The 27,633-nt window shown below is 40.3% G+C and overlaps 1 protein-coding gene across 5 annotated transcripts in view; it reads left to right on the forward strand.

Moving 5' to 3' along the window:
- Nucleotides 1–1,244: 1,244 nt before the first annotated feature.
- PDE1C (phosphodiesterase 1C) overlaps nt 1,245–27,633 on the forward strand; it is a 207,921-nt gene continuing 181,532 nt past the window's right edge. For all 5 annotated transcript variants that reach the window (XM_015619318.2, XM_015619319.2, XM_033512002.1 and 2 more), the window contains exons 1-3: nt 1,245–1,468; nt 23,831–23,881; nt 26,830–27,001. In XM_015619318.2, coding sequence (XP_015474804.1) covers nt 1,384–1,468; nt 23,831–23,881; nt 26,830–27,001 — 308 coding nt within the window. In that variant the 5' untranslated portion in view covers nt 1,245–1,383. The remainder of the gene's footprint in view (nt 1,469–23,830; nt 23,882–26,829; nt 27,002–27,633) is intronic.

A 27,633-nucleotide genomic window follows, 5' to 3' on the forward strand; every position in this document is an offset into this window, starting at 1 on the left:
TTGGCTGAGGTAGAACTAAGTGGAATTTAAATTAACTGCTGGAGTTCAGTAGTGATTCTCTTCCATCCTTTGAAGAGAGTGGCTTAAAAAAGTGCAGCATTTCTATCTGACTTAAGCTTTTGTTGAGAGAACAAGGAAGGGCTGAGGTTTATACCTTAAACATGATCACATTTGCTGATATTTTGTAAACCTTTAGGTGCATTGAGCAAGCTTTTAGTAAACTGTGTCCTGGATATTATTTTGTTGGTATTCTTGAAATCTAGTGTTTCCAGGTGGTTTCCACCCAGACCAATGCAAAACTTGATGCATTTATGTGGAATTAATGTTTATTCTTTGGAACATAAAAAATTGAATATTTCAATAGCACATTTATAGTTTTAACATATATTACAAGAAGAAGAAAGAGTTGCACAGGTTTATGTGTACACGAATCATTAAGATGATGATAGCATTTTCTTAGATGCCTACTCATAAAACTTTGGCTTGCAGCTGACCTTCTTGTGAAAACTTTGCCAGCCTTGACTCTAAATTTGTCTATTTTTAGGATTTGCCTGCCTTTTTCAGTGGATTGCTTGCACATGCTCTGAGTCAACATTTCTAAGCACTACTAGGTAAAAAACTACAGAGATGGGTTTACAAACCATGTGATAAACAACAAGGAGAGGGAAGAGTTTGGAAGTCTGTTTTGTGTGTGTGTGCATGTATGACAATTTCGTTCAGCTTGTCAGCATTACTGCTAAATTACATGTGTTTTCCCATGTTGTTCTTTACTGATAATCTCTAGTTCTGTGCTCTCAGCTGGGTTTCTAGACACCTGCTGTTTACATAAGTAGCAGGTGATTGATGGTGTAATGTATTTGGGTTGATTCATTATATCTTGAATTATTAAAACACACTGCTTCTCTTTGAAGAGCTGAAATCTGAGCACAATTTGCTGCAAGTCAGAAATCCCCAGGAGTAAGAGGAGCCACAGAAACTGGTTGCAGCATAGCAGGGAATACAGGGAGCATCAAAGGGTAGATAACAACAAAATCTAACCCTTTATTGTTTTTTTGTGTGCTACCTCCTACACAGAGACTTGACAGCTACAGCTGGCTTATTGATTTGGTAGTCTCACACTAATTGACTGCTGGCTTTGATAGGGAAGCCTCTAACCAGTTGAACTCTGAGCAGGCACATAGGTAATTTGCCAATGAGAGTGTTTGGAGGAGGAGAAAATTCTTGGGTGCACGCCTCTCAGATCTGGCTCCCTGTAAGAAGATGTGAGGCTTGGTGTGTGTGCTGTCACAGGCAGATACTCAAGAGCAGCTAAGAGTGAGCTCGAGTGCTCTGCTTCCACGAGGGAGAGAAAGGCAGCTGCTGAAAGTACAAGCTGGCAGGATCATGACAGACCCAAGTGGCAGAAAGGAAGCATTTAAAAAATGCCGGAGTGCTACATTCAGTATTGATGGCTATAACTTTACAATTGGTGAGCCTGATTTATCTTCTTTCATTTAGTTTCTTTTCTTTCTTTCTTAGTAGTTCCAGTAAATACAGGTAAAAGACAGCTGTTGTCAACTGCTGTTTGTCAATATATGCCTCTAAAATGTACAGATGCCCTGAAATTTTTGCCATTGTTTTTGCAATGTCTTCTGTATTTTCTTTTGCCCAAGAAACTTGCCTTTGATATGCAGCTGCTCTAGATCCTTTTGCTGGGTTTTGGCACAGGTTCACTAAGATGTTTGCAGTACTTTTGTTTTGGAACCTTACCTCAGGAAAGCCTGGGCTCCAGGATTGCAGGTTTCCAGCTAGCTAGCTGCATTTCCTTCCTATTGAGCCCAGAATGTCATCCTCGTGAACCTTGGCTTTCTTTGCAATATTTTATTGTTTACTTAGCCAGTGTTTTCAATTTCTCTAATCTTTTGTCATTTCTCACTTTGCACAAAGATATATATGTAACAGTTCTCAAACACAAGAAATAAAATTACTGAGGCAATGAGAAATATTGAGGAAATACTAGGAATTTTAGGATGGATTGCTGTAGTTGTTTGGAGAGTGCTGTTTCATGTTTATGTTTGCTGTCTTAGGGAAAAGTGAGGCCTCTCAAAGTGAAAGGCCTGTTTACAATAGACTTGGTATACAAAATTTGAGGGTTCTCTGAGCAGACTGCTTTGCTACAAATGCTTATCTTACTAGGGTATGTATATATATGTGTCCCTACACATATCCACATAGGTCTTAGAAGCAAAGCAAGCTTACATCTCATTTGAACTTTTAGATTAAATCCAAGTTAAAGTATATGGAAAACTTATTTGTAATAATCAATAGAAATTCCTGTTGAATACCTTTAAGAAGACAGAGATCCCACTTCCTTGCCCTTGTGAAGTCAGGAAAGATTTTCCTGGGTGATACTGACATAATTGGTCCAGAATTTCATCTAACAGTGATGGATACAAGCTTTTATTGGTGTGGAACGAGATACCTGTTTAGTCTTCTGATTCATGGAGAATTTGTTTTGCAATCATTAACATCATGCAAACATTAAGCTTGTTGAAAAAAAAAATGGAGAGATATGTTTCATTAAAATATTTTTACATAGTTAAGATATCTTAAGTATCTGTTAATGTTCACATAGCACTTTAAAGGTGAAACTGCCAGGCCAATGCTACTTTTGAAATTTCTTTCTCTAATGGGAAGGCCCCCCACAGGTTGTTGCAATATACTCAGTTTTGCACCCCCTATCTTAATCTCTTCCACTCTCAGCATTATTGTTAGTAGTAGGATTTTTATTAGTTTGTAGTTTGTGTCAGTCTGGTGGATGAACATTTTCTTTTTTTTTTTTTTTTTTTTTTTTTTTTTTTTTTTTTTTTTTGTTTTTTTTTTTTTTGTTTGTTTGTTTTAAATTCAGGAACACACCAATAGGAGTACTGGGTTTGTTGTTCTGCTGTCTTTATTGCTACTCAGGCCCACAATACAACCGGACTAATTTTAAGATCAAATGACTCAGGGTTTAGCACTGAAGGTTGCCTTGGTTAATCAAAAACCTTATTGTATTTCATATCTATCTGTGCCCCAAAAATTGTTAGTGTGGTATGTTTGGAAAAGGAATCTTGGGGCAGGCAGATGAGGTACATTTAAAAGGTTGAAGTACACAGGCAAAGTCCCCTTTTTCATCTTTTGTTTTGCTTTCTCATGTCTTGCCGCACTTCCTGGCTTTCACCTTAAAGCTGAGGTAGCGTGGGAAGAGACTTCCCTTTTGGGTTCTTTTGTGTGGCATTTTGCTTAAGGCAGAGATTGTTTTGCGGGGAGGAGAAAGGAGTTCTGGGCACACAGAAAAAAACTGCATTTCTGCAATCAAAATCTCTTTCAGAATGAACTTTGCAAACCTCTATTGGGAGTGCAATGTTGAGCTGGTCCCTCACCGTGCCACCCTGGAAGGGACTGTTTCTCTCCACCCACAACACACCAGTGGCTCAGAGGACAGCAGCACCAACACTGGTGGGGTACAGTGGGTGGCAGAGGAAAGTGGCAGGCAGTGGAGCTGACCCCACATGTGCTGGCAATTCCCACTAGAACTGCTCTGTAAGCTCCTGCCTTCCCAGGAAGGTTTACTCCTGTGCTTTCCCCTTTGTCTCCCAAAACGTGTGGTTGCTGGCAAATACTGCCATCTTGGTCAGATGCCATTTTTGCTTTGTCTCCCTACGTGTAGTTGCCTGTGATGGATACCATCTTGAAAGGGGTTCTTCACCATTTTGGATTTCTCCTTGTTCTCAGGCAGTTAATGAGATTTATCAATTTAGTATCTAGTGATTATTTACTGTTTTTTTCACCTATTGTAGTTTTGCTTATTAGTAAACTGTTATTTTTTCACTTATATCTACTCAGATTTTGTTTCTCCTTATTGGTGGAAAGGGATTAATTAAAACAATGGGGGCAAACTCATGATAGACTGATCCCCTTTAAACTCCTGGTATTAAAGCAAGACTCAGGTGTTTTTCTGCTTCTTTGGACAATTGTTGCATTGCAGCTCCTGTGCTGCTTTCCTTGTTGTGTGTCTGTAGTTGATGCACACAGTGTATTGATTCTATGATCTATGTATTATATAACATTTATTTTTAAATCTGGGCAAGTGTACATTGTATTGAATCACATAACCATAAAAAACTTTGTAAACATGCTATGTAGTATTATCAGCACTGTTGGTAGACAGACCTAAATGATTCATGTATTTGTTAATCATTATACTGAGGAAAGTAAATCTATCCAAGAAACCCCACAGCAACATTAGTATGTGAGGGATGGGCCTAAATGTCTTTTTTCCATCAGATGATAATACTGGCTTTTGTGTCCTGATGATTTTAAAGAAGTTCTTGGGAAATGTTGAGCTGCTGCATCTGCTATTGTAGTATTAGCTGAGAGAGAAGGCTGATACCCTTGAGGAATGGAGAAATATTAGTTTGAGAGAAAGTAACTTCCCTGTGGGTGCAAAATGAATCATAGTAGCTGTCACACAACATTTGCAAATTGTTGTCCAACTCTGTTCCAGACAGAGCGGGAACAACACACTGGGAATTTGGGTATGTCCATGATGAAATATCTGTACTATTAGAAAGGAAGCATGGTAATAATTGTAGCTTGTATCTTCCCTATCATCACCTCCAACTGTATGGTGGAGAGTACTGGAGAAGGATGTTTTGTTATTCCATTGCTTCTCTTGGTGTACTTGGCAGTGTACAGTCAGGTCTCAGTGATCTTAAGTGTCTTTTCCAACCTAAATGACACTGTGAAGAGAAGGTATTTTGCATGGATTCACATTTATACAAACTCCTAAGAAATCATGACCTTCACGGTGTTTTGAAAACTGAATACTGACCATGAGACTTAATGACAATTTTAATGAAAATTAATGGAAGACCTGGGCCTAACATCAAACATGAAAGCATGAGGGCAGAGAAGAAGCCTGGTGCAAGAAGAGCTGCTTGCTGAAGGTTCGTAGTTATGTACCCTTGTGTCTCTGGAAGAGCAAACTAGAGCAGCTTCTCAACAGTTCTAATTTTCACCTTAGCTGCTTACCACACTGGTGTTGGGACATGAGAGCTGTGGGAACTGCACACTTCCCAAAGACTCTACAGATCCCTGTGGAGGAGAGGGATGTGCTGTACCAGAACACAAATTTGTGATAATACTATGTGGCTTTCTTCTCTATGAAGAAACAGGGTAGTTGCAAATCCTTTTCCTCTAGATACAACTGTTTTGACAGAGACACTGAGGAGGATTGAGGTGTGTCGTTCTAATTAGGAACGGCGAAAAGAACGACATAGACCCTCCAGGGAGTCAGAACAGGAGAATTCCTTAGTTTATTGCTTTAGACTAGTTCGTGGAAAAGTACAGAAAGGAAACTCTTGTTGGTTAGTTAACTGCTACATTACAATCATTGGTCAGTGGTATACACCACCTCCTGACTTTCTCCTGCAAGGAAAACAAGAGGACAGACAAACAACACCTGGCAGTTGTTTTCTGTCTCTGAGGATTGTTTTGAAATCCTCCTATGAATTTCTCAGGCTAGCTCTCAGGCAGGGAGCAGTTTCTGCAGGCTCCCTGCAGCTTGCTCCAAAGCTAGCATACATAGACGTGCGCTGGCCCAGTGAAGATTTTGAGTGTTCTGCTTTTATGGACTTCTTGCACTGGTAGTTGGTGGAAAGATTGGAGCCACAGTGTGAGCCATTTAGTGGGATTATTCAAGAGCTGGAATTATGCAACTTAGTTTGCTCTAGAAAACTCAATCTGTCTCAGATGAAGCCTTCAAGATCTTTATTTGCCATGGTTTATGTCACCAAATTTCAGAGTACATGAAGTTTTATATACACAAGATATTTGTGTATATAGAACTCTTGTATTATTTGAGCTCTTGTTTGACTTTAGTGAAGTTTTCCTCCACTGAAACATAACAGAGAGGAAGTTAAGGCCTTATTTTCCCCCCTGTGGATTGTCTTATCACTGCTGTGCAAATGATAGACTATTAACTCAGAATGCTGGTTAGGTGTTACTTGCTTTTGTAGTTGACTGTCTAGAGGTTGGTCCACTGTCTTTAAACCTGGAAAAATGATAAACACAAATATTAACAAGAAGATGTTTTCCTTCAGCATTTATTACATTCCTATGACTGAGAGCTTAACTTCAGTAAAACTTCAATTTCTGCTTTTTATATCCAGAAGTGTCTGGCAACACTGTTTGTCCTATTCAATGTATAAAATAATTTTTTTTAGAATGGATTTATAGAATGGTGTGGTGAGGAGTTCTGCTGTAACTTAGGTGCTGTTGGAGAGGAAGGATGTGGCACTGAAAGACTTAGTCTAGCTCACAGCAGTTCTTTATAAATCTTGTAGGTAGCTTCATGAAAATACTCTTTTACATATCTGCATGTAAAAGCTTTCTCTCCAGTTACTATGGAAGCCCTGAGTTTTGTTTTGTGGTGATTTTTGATTCAAACACAAGGTGCAAATAGGGCAGCAGGTGGAGACACCTGGCTGGAGATGAGGACCCCTATTCTCTTTGTGCTGGACCCTAGACCAAGAGCTGGTCCCCCTGTCCATCTTCTGTGAAGGAAAGAAATGCAGTCAGGCCTCTTTACAGACAGCAGATGATGGGTACTCCCTACATGGAGGGGCCTGATGGTGAGGAATAATGTTGCCTCTCCTTTTATTTTTTTTTGTTTCCTCTCTGGTCTTTGGCCAACTATTCCTGCTCCCAGTGCCTTCTGAATTGATACAAAGGTATTGATTTAAAAATTTGGATTTTCTTGAATCCCTAAATTTCTAAAGAAATAATGAGGCATGAAGTTTTCTGTGCCTTTTGAGCTCAGCCAGACCTGAGCAGGCAGGCTCTGACAGGGAGAACCTTCTCTCAAGACAATTCCTTCTCCCATGCTGAAAAGCCAGAAGTCTGCCTCCTCCTCCTTCTCTTCCTGCTGAGGATCAAAGTCTAGGAGCTTTCAAACTAACTGTTTTTGGGATTTGTGTTTTTGCTGCAAATTTTCTGTTTTAAACCCTTGTCCTCTACTAATTGGTCTATTGTTTTGATGTACTGCAAATACAAGCTCATTTTTCTTAGTTCTGTAGCTTTGCATGACTAAGAAAGCAAAAGGCTCCTGGACATGTAATTCACTTATTTGTGTACTTGTGCAAATCAAATCAAGGGGCAGAATCATGATCAGCAGTAAATCATTCACCACTCCACTGCAGTCAGGAGTCACTGCAATGATTTAAATGAGCAAAGGGTCTGTCCTGGTCTTTTCCAGTTAAAGCTGCTGTATGTTAGAGAAGCAACTGCCCTACATACAAGGCAGGCAAATAATGCAGCTTTTCCATGGCTTGCTTGCAAGATTTCATTGAGGTTATGCTGATATGATTTTGCTCCCTATTTCTCCTTGGCAGGTGACAGAGTTTGAATCTAAGAAACCTGCTGAAACTCAGTTCCAGATTTCTAATAGCTGGAGGCTTGAGATTTTTAGGAGTAAGAAACGAACCCTCATGATTATATCCAACAGCTTTGTGCTATGACTGCATGGAATGTTAGAGTTGTGGTGCTGGGAAGGATGCAGTAATTACTGAATAGATGCACTTAATGAAGTCTCTACTGGCTTCCCAGCTGGTGAGTAGAGTGATTCACTGGAACAACATGAAACAGTCACTTGGGTCACATCCTCCCTCTTGTTGTCATAGAAGCTGCAATCAGTCCCCTGAAAATTTTTCTTAGGTGCAAGAATAATCTCTTTCTATTAAATGGCAGTGCATGGTTTGTCTCTTGCTGCTGTTGCATTTCATGACTGTTGATTTAGTACCCTTTCCAATCACCTCACTCCTCATTCTCACTGTTGTACAGAGTGAAGAAACCTGCCAAGTGTATTGGGAAAGGGGAGAGAGTCACTACTTTTCTGGGTGTTGGTAGTTTATGTGAAGTAATACTGGTAAATCTGGCAAGATACTTACTTCCAGTGGCATTTTTCATGTCTAAAGTGCTTAATGGTTTAGCCATACTTGCTTCAATGTGGAGATTTAAAAGAAGGAGTTAAAAAAGAGTATTGATTTTAAAATACAGAGTGTATTTGTGTGAGTAAATGGTTTTGCATCACAATTGCAGACCACTTGCTAGAGAGGTGTCTCTGAGAAGAGCTGTCTGCTGGTACTCACTGGCAGATTGCCAGTGACAGTGAACTGTGAAGCACCACTTGGTTTCTATATAAACCAGAAGTTTCTATGCACACTTTAGTCATTGGTCTGAAGTTCAGTTGCTTGAAACAATTATATCAGATGGTGTCATATCACCAGCCCACCTCTGTTAGAAGCTTTAGAAAGCACACAACCGGAAAAGAAAAAAGGTCATAGTCCTAACATCTGCTCCAGCAGCCTATGAAGTTGTATAGTGTTACTGGATGGTATGGTTGACTTGCTGTGTTGAATATTAATGAGAGATTTATTTACCAGGATTATCTTTTGTAGTTTTTTTCACTTGTTGTTCTTTGTGAGAAACCCTTCCTATTTGTTCCACCTGGCAGGTGAGCCAAAGCAGCATTAAGTTTTGCTAGATCAGATTTGATGTTATGAGTCAAAGGTGGCAAATACTGCCCTGTTTTTGACCTGCTCTCTGAAGCACAGGCAAAAATGTACAGAGTCTTTTCATATCCTGGTATTAAGGTTATGCACTGCTCCAGGGCAGGATTTATTACGTGGCCATTTGGACTCCTGAATGGAATCCTAAAAAAAGTCTTAAAGTCCATTATCTCTGACCTCATGCTGCTTAAAAAGGACATGAAGAGTGCATGCACTAGTGCCAGAATGTTTCTGTGTAAATCCTCAGCAACATCTGTGGAGTGACAGTGATTGAAGGGAGCTGGAAACTCAGTGCACTTCCATTACTGCAATATAGAAATATTTGCAATATTTCTAGAGCCACAGAGCTGTTCACATTCAACCTCCTGTTCCTGAGACAGTGCACAGAAGAGTGAGAAGGGAGAATTCTCTGATGATTAAAACGGAGTTGCTGAACAGTTAAGGGGAGGAATTATGATGAAGCCTCTTCAAATAAGAGGTTGTAATGCTCCTTTTCTACTGCCCATGCAAACCTGCTAGTGTTGGTAGACAAAAAAGCAGTAAACTTCAGGGCATTTTCAGTCAGAGCCACCACTGATGTACTTGAGCTGTGAATCCACTCTGCTGTGTGGCATGTGTAATAATCATCTATACAGGATTCCTGTGATTAAAGGAGCTAGCAGGTCTGCCTCTTCTTGTCTGTCAGCATCCAGATGAAGTGTTAATGTTATTGGTAAAGAAAGGAGTTTCTTAGACCTCATTTTAAATATGCATCTGTGTATTTGTTTGACTTTATAGAACAAGAAAGGTAAAGCAACTATGCAGCAATTGTACAAAAATTTAGGAGAATTACAAAAGACTGAGGGTAAAAGTCAGGGAAGACCTGAGATTTAAAAAAGATGCAAGTAGAGGAATTGTAAAGGCATCATTCACACTTAATTGCTTTCCATGTTTAACTCTTTTGTTCTATTGGCTTTTTGAATTTCATGGGGAAACATTAGAAGTGATATGTAGGAAAAAAGGAATGGAAAAAATTACATGTTCAGAAATAGATATAGGTGTCCTCCAAGGGAAACACAGAACAAGGTGTGGGCTTCCTGGCACATGCTTCCTCAAGTGTTATCTAGGTGTGCTCTGGGTCACCTCTGGGCTTGAATGATGCCTGAGGTCCCTTCCTGTCCAGGAAGGGAGGGAGAACAGGCATCAGAGGAACTTCCTGAAAAGTCCCATTCACAGCCATAGGACTAAATCTGGATCCCCTGGGACGGCAGAGTGAAGTAGAAGGGCAAAGGAAATGGTGTATAATTAGTTCCTATTGAAAACAATGGGATTATTGCCTTGTAAACACGAGTATTTTGTAAATAGAACTTCCAGAGACTGCATGTTTTGAAGTTCCTTTAAAGTGAGCTCTCCTAGGAGCTGTGAGAAAGAGCCCACAGCATGCTACTGTTCTTCAGAGTAGGACCTATTCATATATGGGAAGATATCTGATGAAAACCTGAGTGGGCAAAGTGATGATCTCAGGGGTGCAGACAGATTAAAAATTAGAATGGGATGCTGGAAAAAAAGATGCAAATCATATGCAAATTATGCAAATATGAAAATAGTGAGTTCATCTCTTGAGAAATAAAACTCAGAAATGCCTATTGCCCTTCCCAGTCATCTCTGTCTGATACAAACAACAGAAATCAGAGGCAGTGGATCTTCTTTTCTTTTTGGCTTTTGGAATAGACCCAGTGAGAGAAAATAGATGTAGCCTGCTTCTAGAAATGTGGGTTTGACATATAGTTAACTATCTCAGCCATGTTTCCCATGTACTTTTATGTGTGTTCTGAACTCACTTTTTTACATGAAAAATAGAAAAAGTTATTAAGAGTAGTAGCTCAGCATTTATACAAGCAGTTCATTGTAGCACAGAAATATATCCAACTAAAGGAAAAAAAAGTCAGCCAGGTTAGTCATGTTTCTTTTTTAGTAAATCAGCTAGCCTTAAATGCTTGTCTTTATGAACTGCCACAGAAATGAGTCCAGGCTGTTGAGTACTGCAGTCTTTGCGTAGGGGGAGGATGAAAGTTGATGAGTGTCTTTAAAAGTATGTCCTATTCATCTAATGTGTATAGAAGAGACAATATAGTGGATGATCACAAGAGCTGACAGTTTTTTTAGAGTCTCTGAAATCTCAAGGAGGTCTGTCTGCTCAGTGCATCTTGTAGCTGTGACAAAAGGTGAAAGCATAAAGAATCACAGAGTGGTTAAGGGTGGAAAATACTGCTGGAGGCCATCCTGTTCAATCCCCTTGCTCAAGCATACCCACCTATACCAGAATTCCCTAACACCATGTCCAGATGGCTTTTTAATATCCTCAAGTATGGAGGCTCCAAAAGCTTCTGAGCAACTTGTGCCAGTACTTGGACAACCTCACAGTAAGAAAAAAGAAGTGTTTCTTTATATTCAGAGGGAACCTCCTCTTCTTCAGTGTGTGCATATTGGCTTTGGTCCTGTCACTGGGCTCCACTCTAAAGAGCCTGTCTCTGTCCTTTCTGCACCCTTGTCCTACAGGTATATCTACAACACTTATGAGATCCCCCTAAGCTTTCTCTTCTCCAGGTTGAAGAGCCTCAGCTGTTTGACTTTGCTTAATCCATGAGGTGCTTTAATTATCTTTGTTGGCTTTGGGTGGACTCTCTCCAGTGTCTCCATCTCTCTCTTGCTCAAGGAAGTGTAGACCTAGATGCACTCCAAGTGTAACCTGATCAGTGCTGCATAGTAGGGAAGTAGCACCTCTATTGACCTGCTGACAACTCTTAATGAGGCCCAGGACACTGGTAACTGCCTTTGCTGCTAAGACAAGTTGCTTCAAGCCCAGTTAGCTGCCCTACCCATCAGTGAAGCCAGGTTTTGCACTTTGGCCTGACAATACCGTGACATCTCTCCTTTATGAACCTCTTGGCCAGGGAAGAGAGAAATTGTGGCACCACACAGTGTACTAGTTCCTGTCAGGTATCCCAGCTGGAAAATTTATTTTCAGGCTGTACTCCTGTAGCTCCTCTCCAGCCTTGAAATGCCTCTTCCCATGGCATTGGGTTATGCAGTGGAAATGGCTGCTGGACTGAAGGTGTGCACATCTGTGCTATAACTGCTGTTGAGGGAATCAATCTAATGCTGCATGACCTCCTGTGCTCTGTTTTGTGGCACATATTGGGCAGAATCAGGGCAGTTGAAAACAATCCAGGGCAATCAGGAGTAAAAGAGGCAAATGCAAAGTACTGAGGCTAGGTTTTTTGTCCTCTGAATATTCCTGTCACTGCAAACATAGCCTAAGATACCTTTACTATGGATACAAAGGTTCTAGCTCTCTTAATTCTTCAGGAACAGCTTGTTTACACCTGGCTGCACTAAGATCATAAAGAGGCATGCTGTTGTTGATAGTTATCAGACCCTTTCTGTCTTCATAGTAGAAGACATTTACAAAAGCTCCTAATGAAGTGGCAGCTGAGGCTCTGCTGTCAGGTATGAATACAAGCACTTATTTCTCTGTGATCCTTAAAAATAAGACTTTCCTTCACAAACCATCACCTTCTTTTGTATCTTAGTATGTTAGTACTGACATAGAGTAATAAATCCATCAGTCTTGTATTTCCAGGCAGCAGAAGTGTTTGTTTGGCTGAGTGAGGATGCAACTGTATCACTGTCAAGTATCTATTAATAAATGCTCTGGAGTTGCTGCATTTTCCCCATGCTAGAGAATCATTTGATTGGATGTTGTATTAGAGCTGGCAGGTACTTCAGGTTAAGAAGGTTTGTTGCTTTGTGATGGTTACGGGATACTTTATTTTGAAAGCCAGTTCCTTTGATGAACAGGAAACCCCAAACCGCACACATATCAGAGGCTGAACTTCTGGTCTAGCATTCTTTTAGCTGTGCCCAGGTCAGAGAGTTTCTTTTTTTTTTTTTTTTTTTCTTTTCTTTTCCAGCCAGTCCACATCTCTCTGTAAGGTGGCTCTTCCTTCCAACATGCCCATGTCATTACCCGGTTTAGTGTCATTAGCCAACTTGGTGTGTGTGCTTTCAGTCTTATCATGCAGATCATGTACTATGTTGCAGAACACTGTGGGGCCTGATATTGATAACAGGATGACCTCCTTGGTGACAGGCTGCCAGCCCAAGTAAAAACCATTAATCCCCACCAGCTCAGTATGGCCTGTGAGCAAATTTCTTATCTGTCTTGTAGACCAGTCATGTAGTCTGTATCTTGTCAGCTCTACCAGGAGAAGGCTGTGGGATGGAAAACAGCACTGAACATTTTTCTGGTCCAGGTAAACATCACCCACTGCTTCCACCATGTACTGCCATGGTGAAAAACATAATTTCATTGTAGCAGAGGATCAGGGTAGATTAGTCTGCTATGATTTCCCTTCAGCCAGCCTGTGCTGGGATTTTCCCAATGACCTGCATCATTTGTTTTGTAATAGTTTCTAACAGGACTTGTTCTGTTACCTTCCCAGGAGCAAATTAGGACTATTGAACCTGTAGTTTCCTCTTCGGGGCCTTTCTTAAACAAGGGTATGTAATTTGCTCTCTTCCAGGCTTCAGGGATATCCTCTGATCTCCATGATTTTTCAAATATTCTAGATGGTGGCCTGGCAACAAGGTTGGCCACTTCTCTTTTGACCCTGACAGGCCCAGAGATTTATGTGTGTTGAGCCTGTTACAACTCATCCCTGAAGGCAGGGTAACTGGGGATCTTATTAATAGACCCCTTGGGGCAGATTAGAGTGAAATGACACTGAATGACCATTGTTTATATCTACCTGTAGCTATATCTATATATATTCATAGAGTTTATTTTATAAAAACTTGGTTGCGATGGAAAGGAAGGATTCCATTCCTCTGGTTATTATCTGTAGAAATATGGCAGTATAAAATCAGAAAAATATCACTTAAGAAAATGTATAAGGATGTTGGTGGGGGGTGATTCATGGCAGTGGAGTGTATCTCATGATCATTTGTGCTGGGAGTTGTCACTATTCCCCTCTGACTCTTGAAGTCTGGGGAATAATGCAGGAGGTGTAAATTCAGCTGGGGACCCCACAGGGATGGGGCTGAGGCTGGCTTCCTTTCATTTGGGATCGGGGGAATGGTTGCATGTGTTGTGGAGGATGTGTGCATGGCCTGGGAGATTGCTAGGTTGTATCTTGACACTAGGATCCAATGCTCTCACCACTTCTGCCAGCTGCTGGTACCCTGAGACCCAGAAGTTTACAAAAAGAGCAGTTTCCCTTCTTCCCCTTTGCACAAGCCACCACCACCTAAGGAGGTTGCCAAGCCCCCTGTGCTGGCCTTGGGGGACTCAGTAGAGCCTTCTGCCTTACCTGAGCCAACAGCTTCCCCTGCCAGCCATGGCCATAATTACACCTCAGCAGGTGGGGGAACTTCTGTTATTGTGTTGTTGTTTGTTCTCTTCTGGTATATATACATGTATAAATAATAAAGAACCGTTATTTCTTTTTCCTACATTTTTGACAGGAAGCTCCATAATTTCAAAGTTACAATAATTTAGAGGGACAGATTGTCCTTCCATTCCAGGAAGGTTTGTACCTTCCTTGGCTGACATTTGGCCTTGAAACCAGTACAGAGAAAAAGAAAGGGAAAGAAAAGGTAAGAGTAGAAAGATATCACCTGTGGATCCAGTGATGAGATTTAATTTTTGGAATTTTGATGTCCATTGGTCAAAGTGATGGTTTCAGGCTTGATTTATTGGGGTTGGGGAAAGCTTGCAAAACACAAAGTTCAGTGGGTTAATATTCACTCAGGTTCAAGTGGGAATGCCCAGGTATCTCCCTTGGAGGGAAAGTTTTACACTGTCTGAAGTAAAACTGTGGATCATGTACAGTCCTCTGGTGGAAGGCCCCAGAAATGAGTCAGGGGGCACTTTGAGGGTCTTTAATGGTTTATGACACCTTCTAAGTCATGACAGATGCCTCTCACATCAGGGTACTTGAGCCAATCATGCCCCATTGGAAGGGATGAATATCTTCAGGCATATGTATGAATGTGAATATCTTCAGGCCTATGTATGAATGTGAATATCCTGATAACCTCTCTGGGGACAGGGGAGAAGTTTTACACCTGAGCAAGTTGAGTAAGGATGTGAATATCTTCAGGCCTATGTATGAATGTGAATATCCTGATAACCTCTCTGGGGACAGGGGAGAAGTTTTACACCTGAGCAAGTTGAGTAAGGGAGGAAATTAGCATGATAGACAGCGCCACCCCACTTTGCAGGGTCTGCTTCTTGTTGTCCTTCTTCCTTATCTGTCTCAAAATGCAGCTTGTAGCATCGGGTGGTGGGTTTGCACCCCCTCTGCATCTGAGCTGTTACCTTGCATATCCACAGCAAAGCATGCCACTGCTTTTGCAAATGGCACTTACTATATGTAAGTGCTGGTATAATTTAACTATGATTGCTCAGCCATCACAGCAGGTCATTTTTATCAAAGGAATTTGTGCTTATTTGGAGTTGGTAAGACTTATGCAAGCTTATCTCATAAAGCATAAGTTCATGGATAAAAGAGGTGTTTTAAAGGTTGTGATGGGATTCAAACTAAGCCTTGAATGCATGTCCAGATTTCATAAATCAGACAATCAAGTGAACAAGTTCCTTGTGAACTGGTGTCCTTTGGGCACAAATCTAAAGGTTTAAGGTCTGAAAATGACTGACCTTTCCACCTCACCAGTTCTGTCTCCTCTCACTTGTTTTCCAAACCTGTGCAAAATCCATGGTGGTCCATTGGCACCACACATCCACACCTATGACTCTGGTTAAACTTTGGCTTTCCACCAAACTATAGTTGCCAAAAATCAGTCCCCTTGTGCTCTAGGAAAAGGCAGATTTGTGTCCTTTGTGTCCAGGCAGATCAAGTCCTTTGTGGTCTCAGGGAGGTTGGCTCTGATGGAGAGAGGGGTCTGCTGTTATGGGTAGTCTCTGGGATACAGGGTTGGGTTCTGCTGTGGCCTGAGAGATGAGTAACAGCATTGGTTGGTGCTTGAGAGCCAGGTGGCAGAGGATGCATCAGGGCTGCCCAGCAGCTGTGCCTGGTCCATGGCAATCAAGAGCAGGGGCAGCATCCTGGGCCCCCTGAGCCTCCCCAAAGGCTCTAAAGGACACTGGGTACAGAGCTAGTGGGTAGGGCTGGGCATGGTGGGCCCCATCACCCCCATATCTCAGCGCCACCACCCTGCAATACAGCAGTTCCTGGCCTGTCTGGGGTAGGACAAAAGCATCCTCCACTTGTCCCACTGTCAAAGCTGGGCTGGGAGAAGCCTGTAGATATCTGAAAGGAAGTCCTTGGGGAGCTGGTGGTATTACTTGGAGGGGGCTGAGGGAAGAAGGCTGGACAAGACTGCTGGAGATAAGAAGAATCACCAGTCCCTGGAGGACTGTCCAAAGCTTTTTTATCTGGAGAGCTCTGGTGAGACCAAAGGAATGCCTTCTCACGGAACATTACAGAGCTCTCCATCCTCGTCCCCTCTGGAATCTGCTGCAGCAGGGAAGGGAAGGAAGTCTCAAGGAAAGTACTGAAGAAAGGCACTTCTACAGATTTTCACTCATATTTCCTCATGCACTTCATTCAAGTCTGCATCAATCAGACTCTGTATCTGGGCATCCTGTGACAGCAATTGCTTATGGAGCAATATAGGAAATGGCACAAACACTTGATTTTTGTTCTGCATCCTTTCTTCCAGATGGGCAAAATAGTCTTTCTGCTGAGGACTATACCCACTGCAGGTAGCTCAAAGTGCAGCTAAAATGCAAGATTCAGGTTGTGTCCTGGGAGCAGGTAAAAGGTGGGAGCCCCAGGCAACAAGCTTACTGTTACCTGTTAACTAGCAAGTTAACTGGTTCTAACCCTTTGCCTAACAATCTGTCATGCTGGCCATGGAGAGGGATGTCTGGTCACCCAGAGACACTTCAAGAGCCAATGAAGATGAGAAGTCTGCAGAATAAATATCAATATTGGAATGGGCTCACAGACTGTAAAGTTTGTATGTTATATCCCAGTCACTCAAACCTAGGGCTAAACCAAGGTTCTTTTGCTCTGGGTAGATGCAAAGGAGAAAATTCCAACCAAATATTCTCAAAAGGTAAAAAGTACACAGAAGTTTATGGGCAAACTATAGAAAATTAATATTGGCAAAAGAGTAAATATTATATAATGTCACTTATCACAGCATAGACAGCCCATGGAATATAGAAAACCTTGCAACCCATTTGGTGTTACATTCCGTGAGAAGAAAGAAGAAGAAAGAGAGAAGAACAGAAAGACAGGAAAGATTTAGAAAAACAGACATAGCTGCCAGCTCCTGAGTTCCAGCAATATAAAGCTCTAAGGTGAAGGTAAGGTTACATGCTTGCCTTGTGATCAGGCTTCCTAAGGCCTTGGACCATCGTGGGACCTTCTTCCCAAGTGGGACTTAGGGTCTCTTGGCCATTCAGGGACTGGGTTAAAATGGGGACAGCCTCCAGTGGCACTGTGGGGCTGAGGGGTATGAGGGGAAGGGGACTACCTCCTCACCAGGGCAAGGCTGGACCCACCCCCAACTGTGCTACATGAGGAGATGAGACCCACCATCAGAGAGAGAGCGAATCTGAGTGAATCTAAGGCTTATTAGAAGCATCAGTGTATATACATCTTTACTACTAACAGGTTTTATTTTTGATTACAGCTTACAGAGGTGGTTACAGTCCTATAATAAATCTGTCCTCTTGATATTTTCCGTTGTTCTCTCCAAAGCTGTGGTAAAGGAGCATGAAGAATGTGTGTCTGTTGTTGTAGTAACTGAGTCGTTCAGTTCTGTCTCAGGTACACACTGTGTCAGAGAGACCTGCTGCTGGTGCTGCTGCTGTCATCCTTTGTTTAACTCTTTCCTTACACCAACATCTGTTAACCCAACATCCAACCACATATTCCAAGCTCCCAAGATATCTCAAAACTGATTACATTTTCCAGTCTCTGACAGTATAAAAGCTTGAGGATTTCTTTGTTCAGGATCCCTCCCTGGAGACACCTACTTTAGGCTTTTATTGTATTGCTGCACCATGATTAAATTACTTATTTTACTAAATTAGTAGACATCTGGGACTTTGCTATGGTAAACCTAGGGTTGAATGGGTAAGGAAAAAATTGTCTGACAGTGTCAGTGTTGTGTATTTAAGGAGTCGAGTCAGTTCACTGGAGCCATCTGCTGCAAAGGGGCTTCAGTCCCAGTAGTGACAGTCTGGGATGGTGGAAGCATGACTGGATGGTCTGGCAGGAAACCTTTCTTAATATCTCAGCTATGCAGGAATGTACCTGGGTCTTTGTATAGGGGAAGTATAACTAAAAAAGGGCAAGAGGTGCAATGTGAGAGAGACATAAAAACGCTTGATGACTGTATTTCAATTCAAATGCTACAAGTTGAGTGAACATGATGAGAAATGGAAGAGTGGGTGAAAAAGCAAAGGTTGTTTTCAAGGGTATGCCAGTCCAAAGGTATACCACAGTCTGATAAAACTTCCATGTGTCTAATTACAGTACTATTGGTTTATAAGATGTGTTTTCTAATACAAGTGAGCTGGAAGCCATGGTAGCTGCAGTGGGTTGACTGCTGGCCAAATGCCACTGTACTCTCGAAAATTATCTACTCATCTTCCTCTGCTATAATTGGAGCAGAGGAGGGAAAAAGACCAGTTAAACTAAAGCTCATGGGGTTGAGCTAAGGTTTAGGAGAAAATACTTTAGGAGCAAAACAGGCTCATAACTTTAAAGGGTGTAATGAAAACTTTATTAACAGAACTATTAGAATAATGATAAGAACTAAATGAACCTTTAGAACACTGTTCTCCCCCCAGCCCCTCTTTCCTTCCCACTGACAATGTAAATAGACAAATCCTATGATTATCAGTCATTTTACCACTTCTAAAAAGAATCTTCCTTCATTTATGGATAGGAATCTCTTTTGTCATGCCACAGGAAACAGTTTACTCATGGTTTTAAGTTCATGGCTAAAAGTCAGCCCAGAAAAAACCTGCTTGCAGGGTGAAAGTCCCTCCCATTGACTTAGTTTTTCCCCACAACTGCTCTTGAGGGCCATTTGGGCTAATGGGGTGTAATTTAAGGATGAGCTATTCTAGTGTAGAAGCAAAAATTCTCTTCTGTCTTTGAAATCAAAGATTCTCTTCTTCTATCTCTAAAAGCAAAAGTTCCCTTCTCCTATCTCTGTTCAAGTCAGATTGCAGCTTCTTTCAAGATCTATATTCTCCAGTTCTTTTCTGAGCTGTGGATGAATGTTGCATCCCTCCATGCACTTTATGAATTACAGGGACATAATCTGGTGTATTATAGTCTCACCTTGGCTTGCAAAAGGTTTTCAGATCTGAAACCGTATCCTGTCCTTCTTTCCTTTGGCTTTGGCCCCTCCTTCTTCACTGACCTTGGTGCTGCCCTGTTGCTTTCTTCACATGCCTTCACCTTTCCTTTTCTCTGACTTGGGGAGAAGATTGGCCTTCACAGATTTATGTGTTCTCAGATGGAATTCTGCAGCGCTGAAAAAGGTCGATCTTGCCTGGGCCCTGCATCAGGGAACTGAGGAGGGCTTGCTCTATGTGAGAGTCCGTGTGAGGGATGTGTCACAGCCATCCACTAATGTGTGACCAGGCAAGAACAAGTTACCTTGGGTGTTTGCATATGGTATCTGTGGGAAAATGAATTGACACTGAAGAAGTTCAATAAAGATGGAAAGGAGATATGAAGATATCCATTCTCTGAGGCAAGACTGAATGGTCATGGTGTGTTCAGTCCACAAAAAGATGGTGGAAGGAGAAAATTCAGTTTTTCCATGACCAAACTAGAGGAGGATTAATCAACAGAAAAAAACTTCCAAAAACCTCCAGTTTAAAAAGATTTCTTGTGCAAGAACAAATTTATGGAAAGTGAAACAAATTAAATGATAGGCCATAACTGACGCTGCAAACAGGTTTTGGCAAGATCTCATAACGTAAGATGTGTAAGCCTGGGAAGAAATCTACTTTTATGATTGTGTTTGGTACGTTTATAAAACATCTAATGTCATAGTCTTTTAGAGAAAAAGCTGCTGGATTTTTCAGAGGTGATATTACTGAAGAGTTTATCTAGATTGTGTATTCAATGTAAATTCATTTATGTATCTGTGCTCTTGCCTTGTCTAATGTATTTTTCCTCTTCCTAGCACTGACCAATTTACTAAAAGTGTGAAATTTATAGTTATCTGCCCTTTGACAGATTAAAGAAAGAAGTCTCCTTGAAAAACATATTTTACTGGTGGGTGAAAAACAACTGACATTCTTGTTACAGACTCACAGCTGCTTAATGGCAAAATATAGATTATTTGTTATTGTCCGTCAGTGTTGATGAATCAATGCTATGAAGTGGTATGCTTTTTCTTGCATTGTGCTAGGAGATAGACAAAGGTTATTTGAAAGCTAAATTAACTGAGGTGGCATACTGGTAAAATGGATACCGTCTGTAGAAAATGGTGTCAAGGTGTAGGAAATAATTTAATAGGATGATCACTAAAAAAAGGAACCTGCCTATAAAGTGGGCATATAGTGAATTTGAATATGAGTGATCTGTGTTAATCAAAGAACCCATGAAGTTATTTTAATAATTGCAGTTTGAGGCTTTTGAACTTTCCAGGCAGTTATGATACACCATAACACTTTTGAAATGGAAGAAATTTGGATTAGCCTAGTATTTTGTTGTCTACTTAGGCAGGAAAGTACAGAGAGCATGTGAATATTTTCCTGTAGTGGATTGATGACAGGATGATGTCTCCTGCCTGTAAAGGCTGTCTTTCTGAAGGAACAGCGGTTATTTACAAACTACTTGCACTTTGCTGCAATTACTCAAATTCAGTGAGATTTATTTTCTCCCAGGCTGGAATGGAAAAAAACTTCAATATGTGCAGAGTATTAAGAAAAAAAACCTAGAAAATGGTCCAAGGAAAGTTGGAAGGTGTCACCCATTTAGGAGATAAAGTAAATATCTGCTGGTTTTATGCTGATAGTCTCATCTAATCAGATGAAAACCAGACTAGACTTCAGTCTACAAGGGTAGAGTGTGGATGGAGAATAAACATATCTAAAGAGACAAGGCTACAGGAAATCTCTGAAAATACTAAAAATCATCTTTGGTGTGGGTTGGTGACTTTTTTGTCAGAAATTAATCTTCTTTTCCTATTCATACCTGGTTTCACCCAAAAACTTATTACTATTAATAAACTTGAATAAACAAAGTGTTGAGAAGATTTCAGGCCATCTGGAGAAAAATTCTTACTTACATATATATAGGATAAATATCCAGAATTTCCACAGTAAAAATTGCATCAAGTAAAATCTTCTAAGATTTTCACAGTGAACAAATACAGAAATGATCTTTGCTTCTGAATCCTTTCCTATGCTTGCACAGCACTGGGTCTGGATAATTTCCAGGCAGAAGTTATCTCAATTGTACCAGGATTATTTCTAGTAATGCAGGTATAGCATCCCCTGTGTTTCTGTCCTGATTGTTGCTTTGCTGTTATAATTTCACTTTTGCTCTGCATGGCTATATTCTAGATGGAAGAGCTTTACTCTATATATGGCACCATCTGTTGTCATTGGAAAGCACTGCCAACTGAAAACAAACCTATGCATCCTGTAACTGGAAAATGTTATTTTTTTAGGGCTTATTGAGACCTATTGAGCTGGGTTCTGTGAATCTGGGAGCTGAGCTGCCAAACACAAATCCTAGATGAAGCACTCTGGTTGCAGCAACCTGGAGGGTGGCACAAAGTTAAGATCTGTGCACCTGAAGGCCCTGGTGACCAGAGAGTGCCATCTGCCACCAAAGTGGAGGAACTGCTCTAAAGCAAATAATAGCACAGTTAGAAGGCCCTTAGCAGGCCTATCTAATAGCTCACTTGATGCTCCAATTAAGACATCAGTGCATATTATGAATTTGCCCAGTCTCCGCTGTGATAGCGATACCTAGGACCCCAGAAGAGGCTGGTCTGGCTGGCGATCTCTCAGCCTACCCCCTGCAAGCTGTTGTCCCTGAGTTAAAGAGAGAGCCTAGCTGCCTGAGCTTTACATATTTGCTATAGCAATATTTTCTGGCATGGTTCTTAACGTCACTGGATCCAACTGTTCTGACAGCAGCCCCATGGAGGGATGCTACTTCACCATGCCATCTCCTGAAACAGAGCTGGTTCTGACTGTGGGCCAGCATAACTCTGTACAATCACTCCAATGTCTGCATATAATGTCCCAGAAGAGATTATTTAGTTTGGGTTTGTGCTTCACATCACGGTGATGAACTTAATCCGTGTCTTGTAGGATTGAGATCCATGTTTTGTAGGACTTGAGGGACCTCAAGGCCCTTGCTCTGGCCAGCCTGGCAAGTTCCCTAGGCTGATATAGGCATCCAGTGTCTTAAGGCTACCATCTGCTGGCTAATGGAGCAAAATGAGCCAGTGATTTGTTAAAAGTACCTCTATTCACCAAAGTGGGTGCTAGAGCCATCTTAATCAGCAGCTAGAGATTGAAGAGCAAGTAAGAAAGCTGCAGTGACAGTGGATATGGGTTGTAAATAATGCCAAATTTAAACTGACTGTTTTAAGCCTTGACAGAAAAATTGAATTTTATCAGTGTCTTTTCTGACTTCAAAAGGTCCATCACTGTTTACTTGATGTTATCTTGCTAGGAACCTGTGAGTCTCAGTTCTGATCTTTTGCATGCTTTTATGGATTTTCTTAGCTTAGTTGGTCTAGAAAACAGGATTTTCAAAGAAAGCAAAGAATTTGCAAAGTTTTCGTGTGCACTTGTTCTCTCTTCCCTATGTGCCTATCAGTATTATTCCTCATGATTATTTTAGCTACAAAAAAAAAAGTCATGGATACTCTCCTTGAAAACTCTCTTTTTTCAGCTGTAGTTTAATACTGGGAGAATTTCAGAGTTTTTTATGCTCTAGACTAACTGTGTACCAGTGGGGTCCCAGCAATGTTGAGCTATGCCAATATGAATCTGAGGCAGAAAAAAAAGCAGGATTTGTACAGAATTGTTTTTATCCTAGGTGATATCTATATGCAGTTCTAAAGGTCAGAGGATTCCTTTGCACAGGAATTTAATTTAATTTGCTATTAAATCAACCTCTGGGCTCCCAAAATTTACTGGAACATTAAATTTATATAGGTGCAATAATCTTACTTTTTTTCTTGCCGTACTCATTAATGCAACTGATGTTACTGTGAGCAGTCTTTTCTCCTATTCTTGTGGGTAATCTGAAATGTTACTGCATTCCGTATTGTGCCCAAAAATTATTACAATCTCTTTAAGAGCCTGCAGACAGAAATGGAACCAGGATGGTGATGGGGGTGTTGCCATGGTCCCCTTTTAAGTCTGAGGCTGAAAGCAGAGAGTATCTCTCTCTCTCCTGGCAGTGTTTGCTGAAGGCTCTGCTTTGGAATAGGTTGCTTTGGACTGGCAACAATAGCCACCTGAAAAACCTGCATTTCACAATCAAAAACTGTTTCAGAGAGAACTTTGCAAAATCTATGAGCAGTGTGAAGCTTGAGCTGGTCCCTGGGGCTGGGCCTATCCAAGTCTGTGCCTGTAGGCCAGTTCTTCCCCCGCGACAGGGAGGACAGCAGCATCAGTGGGAGCCAGCAGGAAGCAGTGGGCAGCAGAGCTGACTCCATACAGTCTGGCAGCTCCCATCTGCCACTAGAACTGCTTTGTAAACTCTGCCTTCATGGGATGGCTCTTTTTGTCCATCATCTTTTTCCCCCCCTTTGTCTCCAGACTGCACAGTCGATTTGGTTGCCATTTTTCCTTTGTCTTTCAAGTGACACGAGAGTCTGTGGGGATTGTCATCTTGGAAGGAAGGGTTACCCCACCATTCATTTCCATGAGTTTGTGAAATTTAACTATTTTGTATCTAGTGATTATTTACTGGTTTTTTTTTTTTTTGCCTGTTGCTGTTTTGATTGTTATTAAACTTATTTTTTCACTTATATCTACTCATATTAATTTCTTAATGGTGGAAACTATTATGATTGGTTGAAACTAAAAATAGTAATTTTAGAGTGCTTACCTCTTTATTGTCTTAAAGTAAGACACCTATATACCCATAAAAATTGATATTATAATTAATCTTAATGTAACATTAAAGTTTATTGATTTTTTTCTTTGTATTTTCTTTTTTCAGTTGCAAATGAGACAGGTGATAAACATCCACAACCACTTTTGCAATTTGCCCGTAAGTAGCCTTTTTCATTTTAAGTGATTGATTTCTATACCTACTGTAAAAATAAAAACATTTAATAATGCTTTTAATCTTGTATTGTGTCTGTCCTATATTATGTGTCATTTGCAGTACTAAACCGAAGAAGAATAATATTTGATTGAAAAAGTCCCCTACAAAAATTCAGTCTTACTGAACAGAGTTGATGCAAATTTAAATGAATGGAAGACTTTTTTGCCTTACTATTATTTCAAGCATAAAAAATTATAAATGTCTCAAAACCACTGAAGTTCACTACAGTGCTTACAAAGAGATTTGTGTCAAATACTAAAAATAATGTTGAAATGAGATAATGAAATAATGAAAAATTATATTGAAATAATGAAAAATGTTATTAATCCTTATTGGTATCTCCTTTATCACTTTTCTTCACTCAAAAAGATTAAAAACTACAACTATGGATTGGGATTTGGAATAACTGACCCAAATTTGAATAAAAAGGAGGGGTATATTTGGTAATATAACGCCAACTGACCATGATTGTGACCATATTGTATTCATTCTCTCTACATTTCATGAACACTGTGGGTGATATGGCATTTGAGACACAAGAAGACTATGTATGAGCATGACTGACTGCTCAACAGAAAAGCCAGAGGGAAAAGTGAGAGGCAACTCAAAATAATGATGGAATATGGTCAGGTGGAATAAAACCAATTCTGCCAAAGAAATATTTAATCACCGTGACTAGATAATTTCATGAGAAAGCCCATAGAGGGATGGAAGCAATAGCTGAGCAAGTACAGGAAGTATGGGTGGCTCCAGGAATTTTTGCTGCTGCAGAATGAATCACAAATAACTTCTCAGCTTGCCAGAAATTCTCAAGTATCGCTCTGAGCTCTGAGACCATTGGGTTACTTGGTAGTCATAGTAGATTATCTGTCAGGCTGGGCAAAATCTTTTCCAAAAGAAGGGTTGACACACGAGTAGTAAAAGCCTTGCTAAATGAAGTTATATCTGAATATGGGATAACAGAGTAAATTGAATTATTGAGACAGAGGTGCTCGTTTTACAGCAAATATGATCAACAAACTGTGTAAGTCTTTGGAGATTGAGAGGAAATTACATATACCTTATCACCCACGGTGTTCATGAAATGTAGAGAGAATTAATACAATGTTAAAAATTAGTAAAAGTATGTCAATCCACTAATCTGAAATGGCCAGAAGCCTTAAACTTGGTTCTGTGGGACATACAAAATGCTGTATGGTGACCTGTAGGACTCTCAGTGTAAAATCTCACGGGAGGCACTTAGCTATGCCAGGAACTTATATCCCAGACAAGACCAGCTTATTGCGTAGACATGATCACTTGATACAGTATGTTTTGTAACTGAAGGAAGGGTTTGAAGAGCAGAGAAAGTATGCATAATGATATCATAGAATTTCATGGATTGGAAAGGACTCACTAGGATCATCGAAGTCCAACTCCTGGTCCTGCACAAGACAGTCCAACAATTACACCATGTGTCTGAGAGCAGTCTTGAACTCTGGCAGACTTGGTACAATGACCACTTCTCTGGGGATCTTGTTCCCAACCACCTGCTGGCTGAAAAACTTTTTCCTGACAGCTAACCTAAACCTCCATCTCATACCATTCCCTCATTACCCGTCACTGGTAACCAGAGAGAAGAGATCAGTACTCGCCCCTCTGCTTTGTGTTGTGAGGAAGCTGTAGACAACTATGAGATCTCCCCTTCTTCTTCTAGGCTTAAACAAGCCAAGTTACCTTAGCTACTCCCCATATGGCTTCTCCTCCAGACTCTTCACCATCTTAATACTCATGTAGTATCAGCCCACATCCACTGAAACAGATACATAAATGTACAGCCCAGAAAGGAAGTTTTAAATAAGGTATTGTCTAGAAAATCCAAATTAGAACCCAGATAAGAGGACAAAAAGGGTAGTTATAATAGAAGACTCCTTTCTAAGGGGATCAGACCTTGGAAAATGACTACTAGCAGACTTAGTTTGTATTACTATTTTGGAATGCGGTAAGATTAATAATGCTTGCTGCACCTCTGTTGTGGGAAGTCAGTACCTAGCTGTACTTATTAAGTCTGCTATTTCAGTCATGTATCATTCTATAATTCTTGAAAATTAGAATATGACAGAGGTGTTAAATATGGGAGTATTCCTGGGATACTGGGATTCCTGGGATCTTTTTCAGAAGTGCCTGATTTATTCAGAAACTCTGGAAATATTTGAAAATGTGAAGCAGACACTTAACAAAATATAAGTCACATGCTCTCTTCTCCTGAGGCAGGGAGGACATCTGACTGAAAGATGCTACCTGTACTTTGTCAGTGGAACTATATTTACGAATAAGGATAGATTCTCTGAATGACATGCAAGAGCCACTTGATGGCACTTATAAATTAATGTAAAAAAAAAAAAATCCATGGAATTTTTTTTGCATTTGAATATCTACTGTGAAAAGCTGAAGTTTTGACAGAAAATAGATATATTTTCTGGTGCTAATCCTGCAGTCATCTCTTTTATCTATAATTTAACCACTGCTAACTAGTCTAAAGAATGTCAGTGATGAGTATTGTATTGATTTGGTACTTTGTTTCTTAGCCAGTTCTTTGGCTAAAGACCCACATCAATACATACTAAACAACAACTTAAGTGTGATGTGGAGAGGATGTTTTTTGTTGAGGTGTGAAAGCTTCATGTTCTGTAATAAAATATTTTTATAAGAAGCATTACAGTTTTGAGTATGGAATGACCCTAGTGTTTGCGCTTATTTCCACTTCGAATTTTTTTCAGGTTTTCAGGCTTATACCCAAACTGTGGTCATGCAAAGGTAAAATGATAGCAGACAACCTTTGTTTATCAGAATTCTGACACACTAGGCAACAAGCCTATGAATTTATTTTCCTTCTTACTCTTTTTTTTCAGGGTCTAAATCACAAAATTGCCTGTGTAACACCATTATTGGTGGGTTGACCAGCAACCTTAAGGAAAGGCCAAAGCTGACCATTAACAATGACCCTAGACCTCCTGAAGAAATTTTAGCAGATGAACTACCGCCAGTGGACAGTCCTGAGGCATTGGTGAAAACATCTTTCAGGTCTGATGGATATGATTTTACTTCATTTATCTTTCAGAGAATATATTTTTAAGATTAAACCTGCAGTGTGGGTTTGGTGACAGAAACTGATACTAAAAGATTCTGTAATGCTGCATATCTTTGTACTCAAAAACAGTGTAAAAAATCATAAATAATATTGACTGGATTTGCCTTTAATTTCTTACACTTCATTAGCCTCCCTAAAAGATGATTTACTAGTCAGAAAGTCTGGAACTAGTCAAAACAATCAGCAAAGACAGCTCATTATATGAAGATGTCTTTGAAGGTTGGTATTGTTTCATTTGGAGATTGGTATTGTTTCATTTAAAAGTGATTTAATGATGAATAATTGCACCTTAGGTCAGATGATGAGCTTCATTGATGCAAGGGTAAGTTAGAGATTTTCTTATTGATGCACTGTCTTGAGAATTGTCTGGCATTATATTGTGAAATTTCTGCTGTTGTAAAGTGTTATATCTCACACTACTGAAGTGTGATATATATATTGCTGTGTTTTTCACTCTTTTATTTAATGCTGTTGATGTACAGTTGCCATGTTTCTTGGAGACATATTTTCTGAAAATTTTTCCCTCAAAGTGAGGTAAAATAGAGAAGCCATAGGGCATACAATG

Source organism: Parus major, chromosome 2 (assembly GCF_001522545.3).
Source record: "Parus major isolate Abel chromosome 2, Parus_major1.1, whole genome shotgun sequence".
NCBI lineage: Eukaryota > Metazoa > Chordata > Aves > Passeriformes > Paridae > Parus > Parus major.